The sequence below is a fragment of the Penicillium psychrofluorescens genome, assembly GCF_964197705.1.
Source record: "Penicillium psychrofluorescens genome assembly, chromosome: 1".
Lineage (NCBI taxonomy): Eukaryota > Fungi > Ascomycota > Eurotiomycetes > Eurotiales > Aspergillaceae > Penicillium > Penicillium psychrofluorescens.
The window spans coordinates 4,745,067-4,760,450 of record NC_133439.1 but is presented as its reverse complement, the minus strand read 5'-3'; the positions used below and the strand labels follow the sequence as shown (position 1 = coordinate 4,760,450).

The 15,384-nt window shown below is 55.3% G+C and overlaps 6 protein-coding genes across 6 annotated transcripts; 3 read left to right on the top strand and 3 right to left on the bottom strand.

Moving 5' to 3' along the window:
* Positions 1 to 719: 719 nt before the first annotated feature.
* PFLUO_LOCUS1794 (uncharacterized protein) lies at positions 720 to 1,823 on the bottom strand (the record flags this gene model as incomplete). The annotated part of the gene is made up of 1 exon (XM_073778868.1): positions 720 to 1,823. The coding sequence occupies one exon, from the start codon at positions 1,821 to 1,823 to the stop codon at positions 720 to 722; it is 1,104 nt and encodes a 367-aa protein (XP_073635880.1).
* A 295-nt stretch (positions 1,824 to 2,118) lies between these two features.
* PFLUO_LOCUS1793 (uncharacterized protein) lies at positions 2,119 to 3,893 on the bottom strand (the record flags this gene model as incomplete). The annotated part of the gene is made up of 2 exons (XM_073778867.1): positions 2,119 to 3,307; positions 3,364 to 3,893. The coding sequence occupies 2 exons, from the start codon at positions 3,891 to 3,893 to the stop codon at positions 2,119 to 2,121; spliced, it is 1,719 nt and encodes a 572-aa protein (XP_073635879.1).
* A 3,284-nt stretch (positions 3,894 to 7,177) lies between these two features.
* On the bottom strand, positions 7,178 to 8,578 carry PFLUO_LOCUS1792 (uncharacterized protein; the record flags this gene model as incomplete). The annotated part of the gene is made up of 4 exons (XM_073778865.1): positions 7,178 to 7,442; positions 7,507 to 7,597; positions 7,647 to 8,345; positions 8,392 to 8,578. 4 exons carry the CDS (start codon positions 8,576 to 8,578, stop codon positions 7,178 to 7,180), a joined length of 1,242 nt encoding a protein of 413 aa, XP_073635878.1.
* A 497-nt stretch (positions 8,579 to 9,075) lies between these two features.
* Positions 9,076 to 10,083, top strand: PFLUO_LOCUS1791 (uncharacterized protein; the record flags this gene model as incomplete). Its single annotated transcript, XM_073778864.1, has 1 exon — positions 9,076 to 10,083. The coding sequence occupies one exon, from the start codon at positions 9,076 to 9,078 to the stop codon at positions 10,081 to 10,083; it is 1,008 nt and encodes a 335-aa protein (XP_073635877.1).
* Positions 10,084 to 10,582: 499 nt separating this feature from the next.
* Positions 10,583 to 11,765, top strand: PFLUO_LOCUS1790 (uncharacterized protein; the record flags this gene model as incomplete). The annotated part of the gene is made up of 3 exons (XM_073778863.1): positions 10,583 to 10,742; positions 10,793 to 10,834; positions 10,888 to 11,765. 3 exons carry the CDS (start codon positions 10,583 to 10,585, stop codon positions 11,763 to 11,765), a joined length of 1,080 nt encoding a protein of 359 aa, XP_073635876.1.
* A 1,194-nt stretch (positions 11,766 to 12,959) lies between these two features.
* On the top strand, positions 12,960 to 15,071 carry PFLUO_LOCUS1789 (uncharacterized protein; the record flags this gene model as incomplete). Its single annotated transcript, XM_073778862.1, has 2 exons — positions 12,960 to 13,698; positions 13,750 to 15,071. The coding sequence occupies 2 exons, from the start codon at positions 12,960 to 12,962 to the stop codon at positions 15,069 to 15,071; spliced, it is 2,061 nt and encodes a 686-aa protein (XP_073635875.1).
* Positions 15,072 to 15,384: the final 313 nt, after the last annotated feature.

Here is a 15,384-nt window from a genome sequence, read left to right as displayed (position 1 = left end):
AGAGCCTGTTCTGGCAAACCTTTCGAGAGCAGGCTTATATTTTCTCTGATGCTGATTTGCATTCGATCCACGCTGCGAGGATGGCTGGATTATTCGACCATTATGGATTTGATTTTGACATAAAAGGCGTGGTACAAAGTGTGCCGCGGAAGGACCAGCCGGCTGGTTCTCTCTCATATCTCGATGCTTTCTGTACTGCTGGTGAGTGGACTCCTCTTTCGTTAAGACTGCAACAACCGTAATGCCTTCCTTTTCACTGGCATTGGCCTTCATCTGGAATCCCCGGATGCATATGAAATCTTCCTCGTCGAACCAAAGGCGCCATATTTAGCATTAATCGGCGATATTGGCTACGTCAAGGACGCTGGCTTCTTTCACTTTCTTTGCAACATCAATCCACCTCTTCCACCTGTCGGCACAAAAGGAGCGGCTATCACTGAACCGTCATTGTTGTGCCCGGTCCGATCCGCCTCTTGGTGGACCCTTTTCCCCCAAAATGGCTTCGGTGACTAAATACACTAGAAAGTGAAGTGCTACCATGCGCTGAACCTATAGTGAGTTACCTTGGGCATAAGCCCAAAATAATATGTGGCAGCGATTAGGAATTCTATTGTTGTCTCGGTAGGTACTTACGGAGGAAGCAAGTAATGATTTCTCATGAAATCAATAGCGTCCAACACAAGATAGAGGAAGAAACAAATGCTTTCCAAACACTCTACTCAGTCCTGCACATCTGACCAAAACTTCTCCTCCAACCAAACCACCTGCCTCCACCAATCTAGACAGAGTCCGCGCATCTTCTCTGCCTCCTCAGCACCCTTAATCTGGCTGGCCGTCTCATCCACTACATCGCCAATGCAATTGACAAAGGCCTCGAATTCTGGACTCGACCAATTGGGAATGAACTTTTTGCGCAGCGCACCCCCATCCGCATCCGCCGCACCCTCGGCCGCATTGTTCCTCTTCGCTCCTTCACCATCTTCTCCTCCCTCATCCTTCCCCTCCATGAACGATGCCGCATATTTCCATGATCGCAGGTAGCACACCTCTGTAGCCCACAGCACCACTAACCCTTCCAGCGTTGATACCCCAGCGCTGCCCGCCGACATGAACAGATCAATATAGGCGCGCGTGGTGTGATTGGCAGTAAAGGAGACCGTGCCCCCTCTCTCCAATGGCTCAGCAGAGACACTGCCACCGGACCGACAAGCCGGGTCACAACCCCCATGCGACTCAGTGTTCGCCTGGCTCTGCTTCTGCGCTTCCCGCTCTTGGAGGGCTTCGCATTCAGCCTGTGATCCACATCGCCCATGGACCTCCGACTCTTTTTCCCCGGTCCCTGTACTTTTTCCTTCGCATCCGCCCGTGAACCCAGGGCAGCTGCCCGAGCCCGATGTTGAGATCATAGCCGAGGTGGTGATATTCCCGGATCCGGACTGCGCGAGTCCTGCACCACTCTCCATCGAGATGGCCGTCAAATCAAGCCCGTACTCTGCGGCCGTTTTCTCAAAGAATTGCAGCTCCGTGCGGATGTTGACTAGCGCGTCGATCAGCATGTCCGTTGCGTGCTGCTCGGGTGTGGCGTTGCGTGGCGTTGCACTGTTAGTGTTATGCGCGGGGATTCGAATTTTGGACAGCAAAAGGCCAATAAACCGGATGTAAGCTTGCGCGTAGAGCCGGTCTTGTGAGAGCCATTGCGATAGCGTGGCCTTGGGTAGTTTGCCGCGGCCGGCAGCGCGGAGGAACGGGTGTGTGGTGGCGCGGGTGAGGGCGTGGGGAGCGCTGGAGAGCAGGTAGGTGGTTAGAAGAGCATTACTTGTCATTTTGGACTTTGTTGACTTTGTTCCGTGAGGGTTCGTTGCGAAGAGACGAGGTTGTCGCACAATGGTGGTGGTGAGGAAGACGAGAAATTGATGTGACAATGGCGTCAGATGATCAGATAAGGAACCCCGGGATAAATAGTTCGTTAAGCGTACAAGAAATCCATTCTTCATCGTGGTAATCTACATCTGCCACCAAATTGCACGCTCCAGAATCGAAACAATCTCAAATCATAGTCGTCACCCGAAACTATCACCGCCTCGTCCCCAAAGGCCCAAAGGGAGCCATCGCTGACATTCAGTTTCCACGCTCGCCCGCGTCTGGAGTCTCACCCGACTCCTCCAGCGCCATCCGAATCAGGGCTTCCAACGTAAAGTGCGCATCATTTCCCGCATTGTGGAGATTCATAGGTAGGATGTTTAGAGCATGCAGGATGTGTTTCAGCGACCGCACGCCAGTTTCGCCTCGCAGGCTCTTGAACAGCTCCGCGGTGTCGTACACCTTGCGGTTGTCGAAAAACTCGTTGTTTGCTGCATCGGTAAACATCGCACACCCTGCGTCGCGAAGGCGCTTCAGATCGCCGGCAGGGCTATGGCCCACCAAAATCACCTTACGCGGTCCCTTTTTATAATCCGGGACGCCACCGAATCGGTCTTTAGTGGCCGAGTAAGGCGGAACGAAGCAGACATCCACCGTCGTGGGCAGCTCCACCAGTGCAATGAACTCGCTCTTGCCAAAATCAAAGTAGTCCGGACATCCCTCGCAGTACTCTTTGTTGACCACGTGGCGAAATTCAATGATCCGCAAGTGGCGCGAGTAGATTTGCTTGATCCAGTCAGTTCCAAAGTCGCCGGGTGGAAGGCCTTTCAGGTCGAGCGTGTCCAAAGTCGAGATGCCAACTTCCGTCACCTGCTCGGGAATCCGCTCGTTCCATTCAATGTCAATGCTGATGAAGATCGGCTCGTCCTCGAACGGCCAGGGAACAGGGCGATAGACATTTACAGGAGGGAGATACTGCTTCCCACTTCCGGCCTCCTGGATCGGGGGACGCAACCCGAAGTGGGCGATGGTCAGTTGCAGGCGGTCGCGCCACTCTTGCTCAATCTCAAATTGTTTTAGCAGCTTCTTAGCCTTGGCTCGTTTCTTCTGCTTGATCGCTTCGATCGCAGCCTCGATCTTGATCTCAAAAGCCTTCGCGGCTTCCGGATCACACTTGTTCATCCACTCACCCCAGTTGCCTGGCTGCGCTGGAATGCTCAACTCCAACTGCTCTTTGGTGTGGCGATTCATACTTTTGCCCAGGTAGATGGGGCGAGGGGTTCCGTCGTCGGGGAATGAAAGCAGCAAGCCCCGCTGGTCTCGAGGCTCGAAGCACAACTGGCAATGATAAAAGGCATTGATTTGCGTCAACAATGCCTTGGCCTGTAGAGCCGGCACAAGGAGCAGCGGCCGATGATAGATAATGGGGGGAACATGCAGAAAGTAGCTGAGATGATATTAGTTTGATTCTCCATCAAGTTGATGATATCAGTGGTGACTTACAAATCCCAGTGCCGGTCCCAGAACTTATTCGCATCGAAGAACCGCGAAGCAACCTTCTGCGACATCTCACCCCGCAGGTACCGGTAGGGGAAACGAGACAAGGCAACCACGGGACAGTAAGACTCCGCAAGTGTGACATCGCTAGGCCACACAAGGTCCCGGGTGGAAGAGCCGACGTCCATCGCTTCGTGGTCGGAATGCTCAACCGCTTCGGGCTCGTGAGAAGTGCTGTCCTTCTGGCCCACAGTGGGTAAAATAGCCTGCCCCGAGTGGTCCTGGTTATCAAGTTGGTCCAAGCCAGTCACACGGGAGCGGACGTATGACAGGGGAGCAATATCGCTCGAAGTAAAGAAGCGAGGAACCCCCATCGGCGACATCCAGTTATAGGAAGCACTTACATCGACGGGTGCCCTGGCTGGAGCCAAGGCCTCAGGAGGAACCTCCGAGATGGGGAATTTCAAATCCAGGACTGTATCCAAGAGTTCCTGGTCTTCCTGAAACAGGAGCTTCAAGCGCTCTTCTTTGTCCATGTTTAACGCAGAATGAGAAAACAAAGATTTGAAAGAATAAGAAAAGAAAGAAAGGTAGAATGAGGGCCCAAAACGAGAAATCGCCGAAGATGAAAAGCAGAGGACAAGAACGCAGAGAACGAAGCAGCAGTCGCAAAACAGAACACAAGATAGCTTTCCAGAGGAATGAACAGCGGACAGTAGAAACAGGAGTGGAAAAAACAGACTGTCGAAAAACTGTCGACAGCGGAGCAGGCGTTGGAGGAACAGGAGACGAGATACAGGTAGTAGAGAAGTAGATGATGGTGGAACAGTGATGGAGAAGCAGGATATCAGAAAGCCAAGAAGGGTATGGGAAATAGAGAAATGGAAAGAGATGTGGATGGGAAAGGAGACTGGGAAAAAAGAAGGTTGTGAAGGGGAGGAAAGAAAACGACAACAGAGCAGGCCTTTATGCGCAGCCACATCGTTGCCTACGCCGACATCATATGTCTTTACACTGTCTAAAATATCTGTCTATATGTCTCTATGTGCTGTAGAGTATCCTGGCATGTTGCGGTGAATCTGAAGCTGTTCAGAGGCCCTCTTGGCTTGTCATGGTCTCTTCTAAGGAGGCATTTCATGGGTGCAACATCACAGAAATCTAAATATGGATTTTATCTCTACAGCTAACTGTTTATACTCCTTTTGTTGATAGAAGAAAGCCTGAACAGCTTCCCAAAAGTGCTTCTGTGAAGAGGTAGTTCATGAGAACAAGGGCTAGAACATCCACGTGACTTTGTCGGAACAATGATCATCCGCTGTTTGGCCTCCTGTTAGGCAGGTGCAACTCAACCACTCCAGCTCCAACCAGAATGCTCCGCTGAGTCGCTGGGTCGCTGAGTCGTCAGAGGGGGTTTTCTCTCCTTCCTTTGTTGTTTTATAATTATTCCTTCACACAACTGCACCATGGCCCTGACTGATGATACCGATGAGAGTGGAGGGGTCATCCTAGACGGTCCCTTTGATCCCGACGCCCAGGCGACAGTGACAGACTACATCGACTACACCGAATACCTCCCTGCCGACCTGATTCGCTCCCTCACCTTGATTCGAGGCCTCGATGACCGTTACATTGATTCCGCCCAGACTGTCCACAATCTAGCCAAGGACTATGCCCAGCTCCCTGAGCTCCCCTTCGAAGCGCGTCCCAGTGCGGTGGCCATGCGCAAGGATATCTCCAAGACCCTGGATCGCGCCATCACTGCGCGCGAGTCTGCATACGCCGAGGCCTGCCGCCTGTACGATGTTATCGATCGCCACTTCGACCGACTCGACTGCATCAGACAGAAGCTCGAGGCGCTGCCAAAACCTTCGTCGCGCGAACCAACACCAGTCCCACAGCCAACCCCCAAACGCGTGCGCTCGAGCAAAAAGGCAGATTCTACGACCCGCATCACCTTTCGTCTGGACAACCGCAAGCGCCCTACAAACCAAAAATCGCGATCTCGACGATCGACCATTCCGGCTGGGCGTCTATCGGGCCTGCACCCAGATTCTCCTATCGCCAGCACGGAACAATCCGATATCGAAACGGAAGTGATCCGCAAGCCTCGCCCTCCAAAGAAAGAAAAACAGGCACGACGCCACAGCGCAGGCGCGGGTGTCTCGACGAGCAATGCCCTCGCTTTGCTGAAGCCGCCACCGGCTGATGCCAAACTTGGCAGCGAGGACCTGCCTTGGTTGCGACTGACAGAGTGGGAAATGACCAAGCTACGGAAGAAGATGAAGAAAAATGCAGTCTGGCAGCCTAGCGAGGTGATGATTCACCGTGAGCTCGCCTTGGCGGACCGGGGATGGGAAGCCTACCGAGCTGCCAAGGCCCTGGCCGAGGAGACCGGCGGCGAGTTGGTCGACTGTGACAACATTGAGAAGACTCGTCGTGGCGAAGTGCCCAAGGAGCTGGAAGAGACCAAACTGAGCAACCGCGGGATGAAGCTGAACGAGGCCAAGAAGCTGAAACGGGAGATGCTGGCGCGAGAGCAGGCGGCAAACGGTGTAGGAGGACCTGCTCTACCAGTCTCTGCCCAAGCAACTCCGACTAGCAGCCGAGCGTCACGAAAGCGCAAACGGGATGAGATGGCTGAGGAAGTAGAGACCGTCCCTGAGCCAGCCCCTGCTCCGCCGTCCCGAGCGGATCCGAACCGTCGCAGGTCTAATCGAGGAGCCGCTGCGCCATCTGCAATCGCGACACACGCGGAGGCAAAAATGTCGCCTCCCCTGGTGTCTCCCACTGAATCAAAGCGCTCCACGAGATCCGCCGTGCACCCTGTCACCACGCCGACACCTCCAATGACCCGGCCCTCATCGCGCCGGTCCGCAGCCGCCACCATTGAATCAGGTGCCATCTCGGGATTGGCTACCGCTGTCACAGTGGGTGGAAGAGACCTTCGCATCAAAAGCGCTACTCCCGCGCGCAAGACGCCTGTCCGGGAGGTATCGCACGCCCCCAGCGTTCCCGGCCAAACTCGCCGGCGCAAACGCCCTGCCCCCGGACCGGTCTCGACAGGCCAGGATGGTGGCGCCGCTGTCAGCTTCGGGCGCCGCAAGGCCAAACCTGGCAAAAAGCATCTCAGCGCGCGCGATTCGGCGGCGCAGGATGTCCGCGTCGACGAGGATGGGGTGCTGGAGGAGATCGATGCCAACGAACCACGGTACTGTATGTGCGGAGACGTGAGTTTCGGGACAATGATCTGCTGCGAGAATCCGGATGTAAGTTTTCTTCCCTTGTCCCTCTGGTGTTTCCCTGCTGACCAACATTGTAGTGTGATCGTGAATGGTTCCACCTAAATTGTGTCGGCCTTTCCGAGGTGCCTTCGCGCACTGCCAAATGGTACTGTCCCGACTGCCGCGTCCGGTTTCACAAAGGAGGGGACGGTATCGTCCGAGGCGGGTCAAGGCGGTAGCTGAGAGATGGGTTGCTTTTCCTTCTGTACGATACCACGACATTTTCATATTCCCTGTCAATTCTGGTGTTGGGTCTTATTCGGCGTTTTTAATCAATGGAAGAGGGATCTGTATGTTAGTTTAGCTGGGGTTTGCTTCATAGCCAGGCACGACGAGAACAATCTCATCAATTCGTGCGCAGCATGTATGGTGACATCTAGCCCTATTCCTTTCGTACTCTTGAGATACATGCAATATGTGCTCAGTCACTCGGCAGTCAATATATAGTGGCTCGATACTGGATGAAATCATGCCTCACCCTGATACTAGACTGTCGAAAATATAAACATGCAAACTGTTTAGCCCCGAATCAAACAAATTTACTTCAGCTCCCACTTTCCACCCTCCGACACAATTTCCACCGGCCGGCGCTCGTCCAGGGACACCCGGCCCGCATCCAGGATCGCCGTGGTGGCGATCGTATTTTGCAGAGTAGGCAGAGGCCGCTTATCCAGCTCGTCGAGCGTGACTCGGCCCTCGTTGACGGCCGTGACGGCGTCGATGAACTTCTCGAAGCTGACGTAGCCGTAGCCCGTCTGGCCGCCGAAATTGCCTTCTTCGTCGGGTGCGTAGCGCATGTAGAATCTGAGTTCCATGGAGCGTCAGTATGGATACACGGAAAGAGAGCGGGAGGGTGTTTCGTTCTTACGGATTCACCCAGATCAGGCCCTGGTCGTCGCCTGTGACTTCGTAGCCACGCTTGGCCTGGTTGACGCGGACTTCGCCGTTGGCGGCCATATCTATGAGGATGTTAGGATGTCAATAAGCTTAGAGGGGGGAACCCGTTACAGTGGAAGTACTGATTTGAATGCACGCCGGCATTCTGCGGCGCCGTCCAGCTAGCCGTATACACACCCGTCGCAATCTTGCCCGGGTTGTCCTTGCGCCGCCACTCAACCAGCAAGGTGATGGTGTCCTCGGTCTCGGGGACACATCCCAGCGCGGCCGCGGTGCCCTTGGAGGCTGTCGCAGTGACGCGCACCGGGTGATACTCAGGCACCATGCTCTCGCAGATGTCGACGTGGTGCGAGTTGAGGTAGTACGAGATGTCGGAGTCACGACCCGCCCAGGCCTTGAAGGTCTCGAGCTGGCTCTTCGGCTGGCTCATGTAGCTGTAGAAGTAGTTGAAATCGCCCAGAGTGCGGGCCTTGGCGCGCGCATCCGAGTACGCCGGGTCGAAGCGCTTGTGGTGCTCGACGAAGACGAAGACGCCGTGCTTGCGCGCGGCCTCGACTAGGGCTAGGTGGTCTGCTAGACGCTGCGTGGCCGGCTTGGTGATCATTACATGGATGCCGCGTTCGATTGCGTACAGCGCGATGGGGAAGTGGGTTGGGTCGGGCGTGAAGATCGTGATGGCGGATCCCTTGGGCAGGGCGTCGATGGCGGTCTTGTATGCATCGGGGTCGGTCTGGTCGTCGGCGGGGAATGAGGCGAATGAGACATCGAGGTTGTTGTAGACTTGCGAGATGTTGCGGTGCAGGTGGTCGCCTGCAATCCGTCAGTATTGATTCTGTGTATCTTCAGAGAGACTCACGAATGCCTGGGTATTTCTTGCCCGACACGCCCACCATGCTCAGGTCGCCCACCTTGCCCCGGCGGCGCAGGTCGAACAGCGTCAGTCCCACGACGCCGACTTTCTTATCGGAGCCCGACGCACCACCGCCGACGAAACCGGTGGTGTACTCGCCTGTACCGACCATCAAAACGCTGGGAGGAGCCATGGTGATATTGGAGATTAAAATGGATGTAGAGATGATTAGGAGAGAAAGAACCACAGAAGAAAAGACGTGGTTCATGGAGGTCCAACATGGAGCCATCCGTTAATTCTTCCGGCGTTTGACTTCAATAGCCGATCGTCATCGCTGAATTGTGTTCTGCGCTCAACAATAGCCATTTCTTCTTCTCCCTTTTCCCCTTCCTCTTTATTGATCCCAATTGCAGTTCCCCCATTCTCTAACAATCAATGTCATCCATTGAGCCCTTTCTCTTTCAATTCTTCACTTCGTCCACCACCAACAAGTATATTTCTTGCCCCTCGGTCTCCACATCATGCCGAGTCGCTGATTCGTGGATTTGTAATTCTCCGCTCGGAGTATTCGCCGACGTGGGGGAGTGGGAGTGTACAATTGTACGTACATCATGATGATTATCCGCTGGGTGTCTTCTCTTCTGCTTCATCAATAATCCCTCGCACAGCGTCACTCATCCACCATCCACCATGTCGCCCACTCCCCTCCGCCCCGGCGTGTACGCGCCCACCATGACCTTCTTCGACGCCAACGAGGAGCTTGACACCTCTGCCATCCGCCGCCACGCCGTGCGCCTGGCCAAAGCCGGCCTGGTCGGTCTGGTGACGATGGGCTCCAACGGTGAAGCCGTGCATCTGACGCGCCAGGAGCGTATGACCGTGACGCGCGAGACTCGTGACGCCCTCGACGGCGCCGGGTTCAGCAACGTGCCCGTCATTGCCGGCGCCAGCGAGCAGAGCATCCGCGGCACCATCGAGCTGTGCAAGGAGGTCGCACAAGCGGGCGGCGAGTATGCGCTTGTCGTGCCGCCCAGCTACTACCGCGCTGCTATGGGCAACGATGAGACGCTCTACGAGTTCTTCACGGCCGTGGCGGATGGCTCGCCCGTGCCCCTCATCCTGTACAACTACCCAGGCGCCGTGGCCGGCATCGACATGGACTCCGATCTCATCATCCGCATCTCCGCTCACCCCAACATCGTCGGCACCAAGTTCACCTGCGCCAACACCGGCAAGCTGACCCGTGTCGCGCGTGCCCTCGGCGCCGTCACCCCGGCCTCGCCGCTGGCTCCCGCCCAGAAGCCCGCGCCGACGGTGGCCAAGCCCGACGCAAAACACCCCTACGTCGCCTTTGGCGGTATCGCCGACTTCAGTCTGCAAACTCTTGTGTCTGGGGGCTCTGCTATCCTGGCCGGTGGCGCGAACGTCATCCCGCGCCTGTGCGTGCGTATCTTCAACCTTTGGAGCGAAGGCAAGCTCGCCGAGGCCATGGAGGCCCAGCAGCAGCTCAGCGCTGCTGATTGGGTTCTCACCAAGGCTGCTATCCCCGGCACCAAGTCCGCGATCCAGTCCTACTACGGCTACGGTGGGTTCCCGCGGCGGCCCCTGGGTCGCCTCAGCGAGACCCAGGCCCAGGGCGTGGCGGATCAGATCAAGGATGCGATGGAGGTTGAGCGCTCCCTCCCGGACATTGCTTGAGAATGTGCGGGTGGTGTAAATAGGGTTATATTATGATTACATATTTCTGAACGATCTGACCAAAAATAAAAGAGACACCTGAAAGAAAATAGCCCGAATCGACTATCTTTATAGCCTATGGCCATACCCCAGGGTTTTTTCTTCGGGGGCCGTCGGCAAATTTCCATAGGCGGAAGAATAGCGGCCCACTTTAGTCGGAGTTGATACGAGACTCTATCGGCTTCTTGTTACCCCACGCTCGGCGCGCACCACAGGACCGTCTCGGGCGATATCGCGCGGAATTTCTGGCTGTATCCCGCGGCGGGCTACAGTACACCGGGCTACAGTGCACCGGACTGAATCCTTTGCTCTGATAAACCCAAGCCCCTCCTGCCCCCACTGGTTTCCTTTTTTTTTGCTTTCTATCATTCTCTTTTCCCTTGTCGCTACTTCCTTTCACATTTACAATCGCCTCTCCCAAAACCTCCATTTCACCCAATTGACTTCAAAAGTACTCACCATGCCCTACCCCGATGAGGCTGAAGGTTTCCAGGTTGATGGACCTTCCATCACCGAGTTCCACAAGCGCTTCTTCAAGCTGAAGCCATTCGGTGACTACGACGTCGATGTCAAGATCGAGGCTTGCGGTATCTGCGGCAGTGACGTACACACCATCAGCGGTACGAGCCACTCATACTTTGGTGTAGGAGTCAAACTAACAGAAACACAGGCGGATGGGGCGAGCAGAAGTTCCCTCTGTGCGTCGGACACGGTAAGCACTTTACTGTTGAGCCTCAAGCTGTCATCCTCCCTAACAATCACCAGAAATCGTCGGACGTGCCATCCGTGTTGGACCCAAGGTCACTCTCATCAAGGAAGGCCAGCGCGTCGGCGTCGGCGCACAGTCTTACTCCTGCGGCGAGTGCAAGCAGTGCAAGAACGACAACGAGACATACTGCCCCGTGCAGATCATGGACACGTACGGCGCCGAGTGGCCCGAGACCGGGATCGTGAGCCAGGGCGGCTACTCGTCGCACGTCCGCACCCACGAGCACTGGGTCTTCCCGATCCCCGAGGCCCTGCCAACGGCCCAAGTGGCGCCCATGCTCTGCGCAGGTCTGACGGTGTACTCGCCGCTGGTGCGCAACGGCGCCGGGCCCGGCAAGAAGGTCGGGATCGTGGGACTAGGCGGGATTGGACATTTCGGAGTGATGTTTGCAAAGGCGCTGGGCGCCGAGACATGGGCGATTTCGCGCTCGCGCGCGAAGGAGGCCGATGCGCGCAAGCTTGGCGCGGATGGATACATCGCTACCGCGGAGGAGGGATGGGATGCGCCGCACCGCTGCTCGTTCGATCTGATTATCAACTGCGCCAACTCGTCCGAGGGCTTTGATCTGGCACGGTACCTGTCCATGATGGATGTGCATGGCCGCTGGATTAGCGTTGGTCTGCCCGAGGAGGAGGGGCAGGTCATCAAGGCGCAGAACTTGATCTCGAATGGTGTTTTGATTGGCGCGAGTCACCTTGGTAGCCGCAAGGAGATGCTGCAGATGCTGCAGCTTGCGGCTGATAAGGGGCTGAAGAGCTGGGTGGAGGAGATTCAGCTTGGTGAGGAGGGTCTGACGCAGGCTATGGAGCGGATGAAGAAGGGTGATGTGCGCTACCGCTTTACGCTGACGGGATACGACAAGGTGTTTGCTTAACAAGTGAAATTGGGGTGGGCTACATTGTGAATATCGGCCCAAGAAATTGGCTACATAGAGTGTATTCTTCTATTTGCGATAGAGCTGTCAGCCACATTCAATGGACGCTCAGATGAACATACCTAAAGAATATACTGATTCATCTTATCCGCATCTGCTTTCAATCATCGATCTGGTTATATCCCTCTGCATCATCGCCAAACACTGATTTATCCAGAGGACTATCGACGCTTCTGTTAGTCGGGAGCCTCTGACTCGACGTAATTCAGATGCGGTGGAATTAGTAGATATAGACTATTACAATTCATTCCAACGGCATGGTTAACAATATAGAGATAGATAGTTTCACGAATTTTGTGCTAGCTGCATAGAAAGAGTCGTGCAGGAGCAACCCTTGCACTGGATGTTTATCGGAATGCAGAACCAGGAAGCAGCAATGCCGAGTACATTCTCCAGATCGGCCGAAGCATGCAGACCAGCAATCTCTGATCGGGTCTAGCAGCCACTTCCGCTTTTCCCGATCGGCATCCTGCTCAGACCCGTGGGTCTGTCGACCCCGGGTTCGTGTCAATCCTCCAGATTTAGTTATTCGCCCCCCGGACGAGAAAGAAAAGGAAGACGAAAAAAAAAAAAAAAAAACTCTGCCGATAAGGTAGCGGATACTTAGCCTCCCCGCATACTTGGGTGGATCCGCAAGTACTGAGTACATTGGGCAGTTCACAGCAGGGCGTCAAGCAGCCAATCACACTCCCGGAATAATTCACCGCCTGACGTTCAGGCCCGTCGGCCTGGTGTCTTTCATTTCGCCTCTCCCTTTTATTTTCTCCTCGCGCCTTCTTTCTCATTTTCCCTTTTGGTTGTTTCTGTCATTATACTGCATTCATTCCCTGTCCCTTTCATTCTCTTTTTCCCTCGGGCCTTCCGGAGTTGCGTTTGTTTCGCATACATTTGTTAGACTGGCCTCCTGCGCCGTCCCTCGAAGAGACCAACAAAAGACTCGCGCCATTGCAATCATCCATCAACGCTATACATATACAACGATACACTAGAACGGGTTGGGAAAAAAGGAAGAAAAGCTCTTGTCATTTGGCATCCTAATCACCCGATCGGCTTGATTTTGCAGCACCAGCTCAATCTTTTTTGTTACTGTTCATCATCGCCTCCGTCGCCTGCTCGATTGATATCCTCCACGTCATGTCGCCACGAGATAACACCGCCGACGTCCCCACACGGCGACGCCCCTCGTTAACGCTTCGGCCGCGCGCCCGGACAACCGCGCACGTTACCTTCCCGTCCAAAGATTTGGTCTTCGACTCGTGGCGAGAGCCCTCCCTGGTGGAGATCTGCCATGAACCGGTGGTGGTGGAAGAAGTGGATGATTTCCCGGAGGCGGTACCTCGACGTCGCGGCGCCAAGAGTTTCTCGAGCTTGCGACACCCCATGGATGGGCTGGTGGCGCTTGGTCGTCGGCTGTCCGTGTCCTTTCGTTGCAAGCCCTCGAAGCAGAGGCTGTACGCCCCGGATGAGGACGAGGATAACGAGTGCCACCACTGCCACCATTCGAGTCAGACACGCCAAATTTCTAGCAGCTGGGATTCGAAGGCGTGGAATGGGTGGTCGAAGGGCCACAGCATCAATCGCCGCCCCTCGCTCAACAGCGTGTCGGCCCTTCAAAGCTTCTATGCTCCCACCGCTTCTGTGAAAGGGCCTATCCCTGGCCATGGATTGGAGCCGCCAGTTTTCCCAAATGACATCTATTCAGGGGCGGCGGCGCGCGCTGCCGCCGCTGCGCAGAATCAAATGGCCAAGGCGGAGCGAGAGGCGGCAAAGACAGTTGATATCCATCTGACACAGGACTCGGAGAGCGGCATTGGAATCGATCTCCGTGACCGCTCCGAGCTCTCGGATGCTGAATTGGCTCTCTTGCGTCTTGGTAAGGACTCATACCGAACCTTATTTCAAGGCGATTGCTAATGACTTATAGACCCCGTGGCATATCTGCCATCTGAGATTACAGCACACGTTCTTTCCTACTTGGACCCTCAGTCACTCATGAATTCTGAGCTTGTGTCGAGTTCGTGGAACCAACAGGCGTCCTCCCGGCACGTCTGGAGGCAGGTCTTTCGGGGCGCCTACCCTCGTCGCCCTGTGAGCTCTACCGACTCCAAGAAGAAACGGTCCGTTGGATTAGGCAAGTCTCTTCCCAACCAAGACTGGAAGAAGATGTTCTTGGTGCGGCGGGCTTTGGATCACCGCTGGAAGGAGGGCAAGGCTGCTGCGATCTATCTCCATGGACACGAAGATAGTGTCTACTGCGCCCAGTTTGATGAGGATAAAATCATCACCGGTTCTCGCGACCGCACCATTCGCGTATGGGATGCCCACTATCCGTGGCCGTGTTTGAAGATCATCGGTCCGCCTCCGGGTGGTGTGCCTGGAACTGGACCGGTGAATAACCCGGCCCAGCAGGCATCGGGCAAGTCTCCTTTTCTGACCATCTGCCCGCCGTCCACTCCCTCGGCGAGCATCGTCACACCCATGGATCAGTCGTCGGACTACCACAGCGCATCAATTCTGTGTCTGCAGTTTGACGAAGAGATCATGGTTACCGGGTCGTCGGACCACACCTGCATTGTGTGGGACATCAAGGACGAATATCGTCCCATCCGCCGTCTCACCGGCCATCGGGCCGGCGTATTGGATGTCTGCTTTGACGATCGTTACATCGTCTCCTGCTCCAAGGACAGCAGCGTCTGCGTATGGGACCGCAACACGGGCGCTCTCCTCCAACAGCTTGTGGGCCACGTCGGCCCCGTGAACGCAGTGCAACTGCGGGGCGACCTTATTGTGTCGGCCAGCGGCGACGGCGTGTCCAAGCTGTGGAACGTCACTTCGGGCCACTGCGTCAAGGAGTTCTCCACCAAGGGAAGTCACGGTCTGGCATGCGTCGAGTTCAGTGAGGATGGCCGGACCATCTTGACCGGCGGCAACGGGAAGCGCATCTACCAGTTCGACGCCAATACCGGCGAGCTGGTGAACCAGCTCGAGGGCCACACGGACCTGATCCGGTCTCTGCATCTGGACAGTATGAACAAGCGTATTGTCAGCGGCAGCTACGATATGAGTGTCAAGGTGTTTGACACTGAGACCGGCGCGCTGTCCATCGACCTGCCGGGATGGACTACCAGCTGGATGCTGAGCGTCCAGTCTGACTACCGCCGGATCGTCGCCACCGGTCAGGATTCTCGGGCTGTCATCATGGACTTTGGCTACGGGCTGGATGGGATTGATTTGTTGGAGGAGTGATCTGACGTGATCTCGCATTCGCTTATAATTTTCTCTTCATTTAGCGTTGCTTTCTGATTCTTTTCTGAGGATGGATTTCTCGTGGTGCGGTATACATTTATTGAAATGCTTGGGCTTTAGAACCATGTGAAGGCTTGGAAGGTGATGACACCGGAAATGGATTATAGACTAGATACTGCTATAGTTTGTCATTATACTCTCATTGATCTGTCCGCCTGTTCCGTCTGTATACAAACTTGGCTGCGCAGTATCCTCAGGCACCCACATTAGCTAAGCTTTCCTGATTGGCCGGGTCTTCCAGCGGGATCCGTGG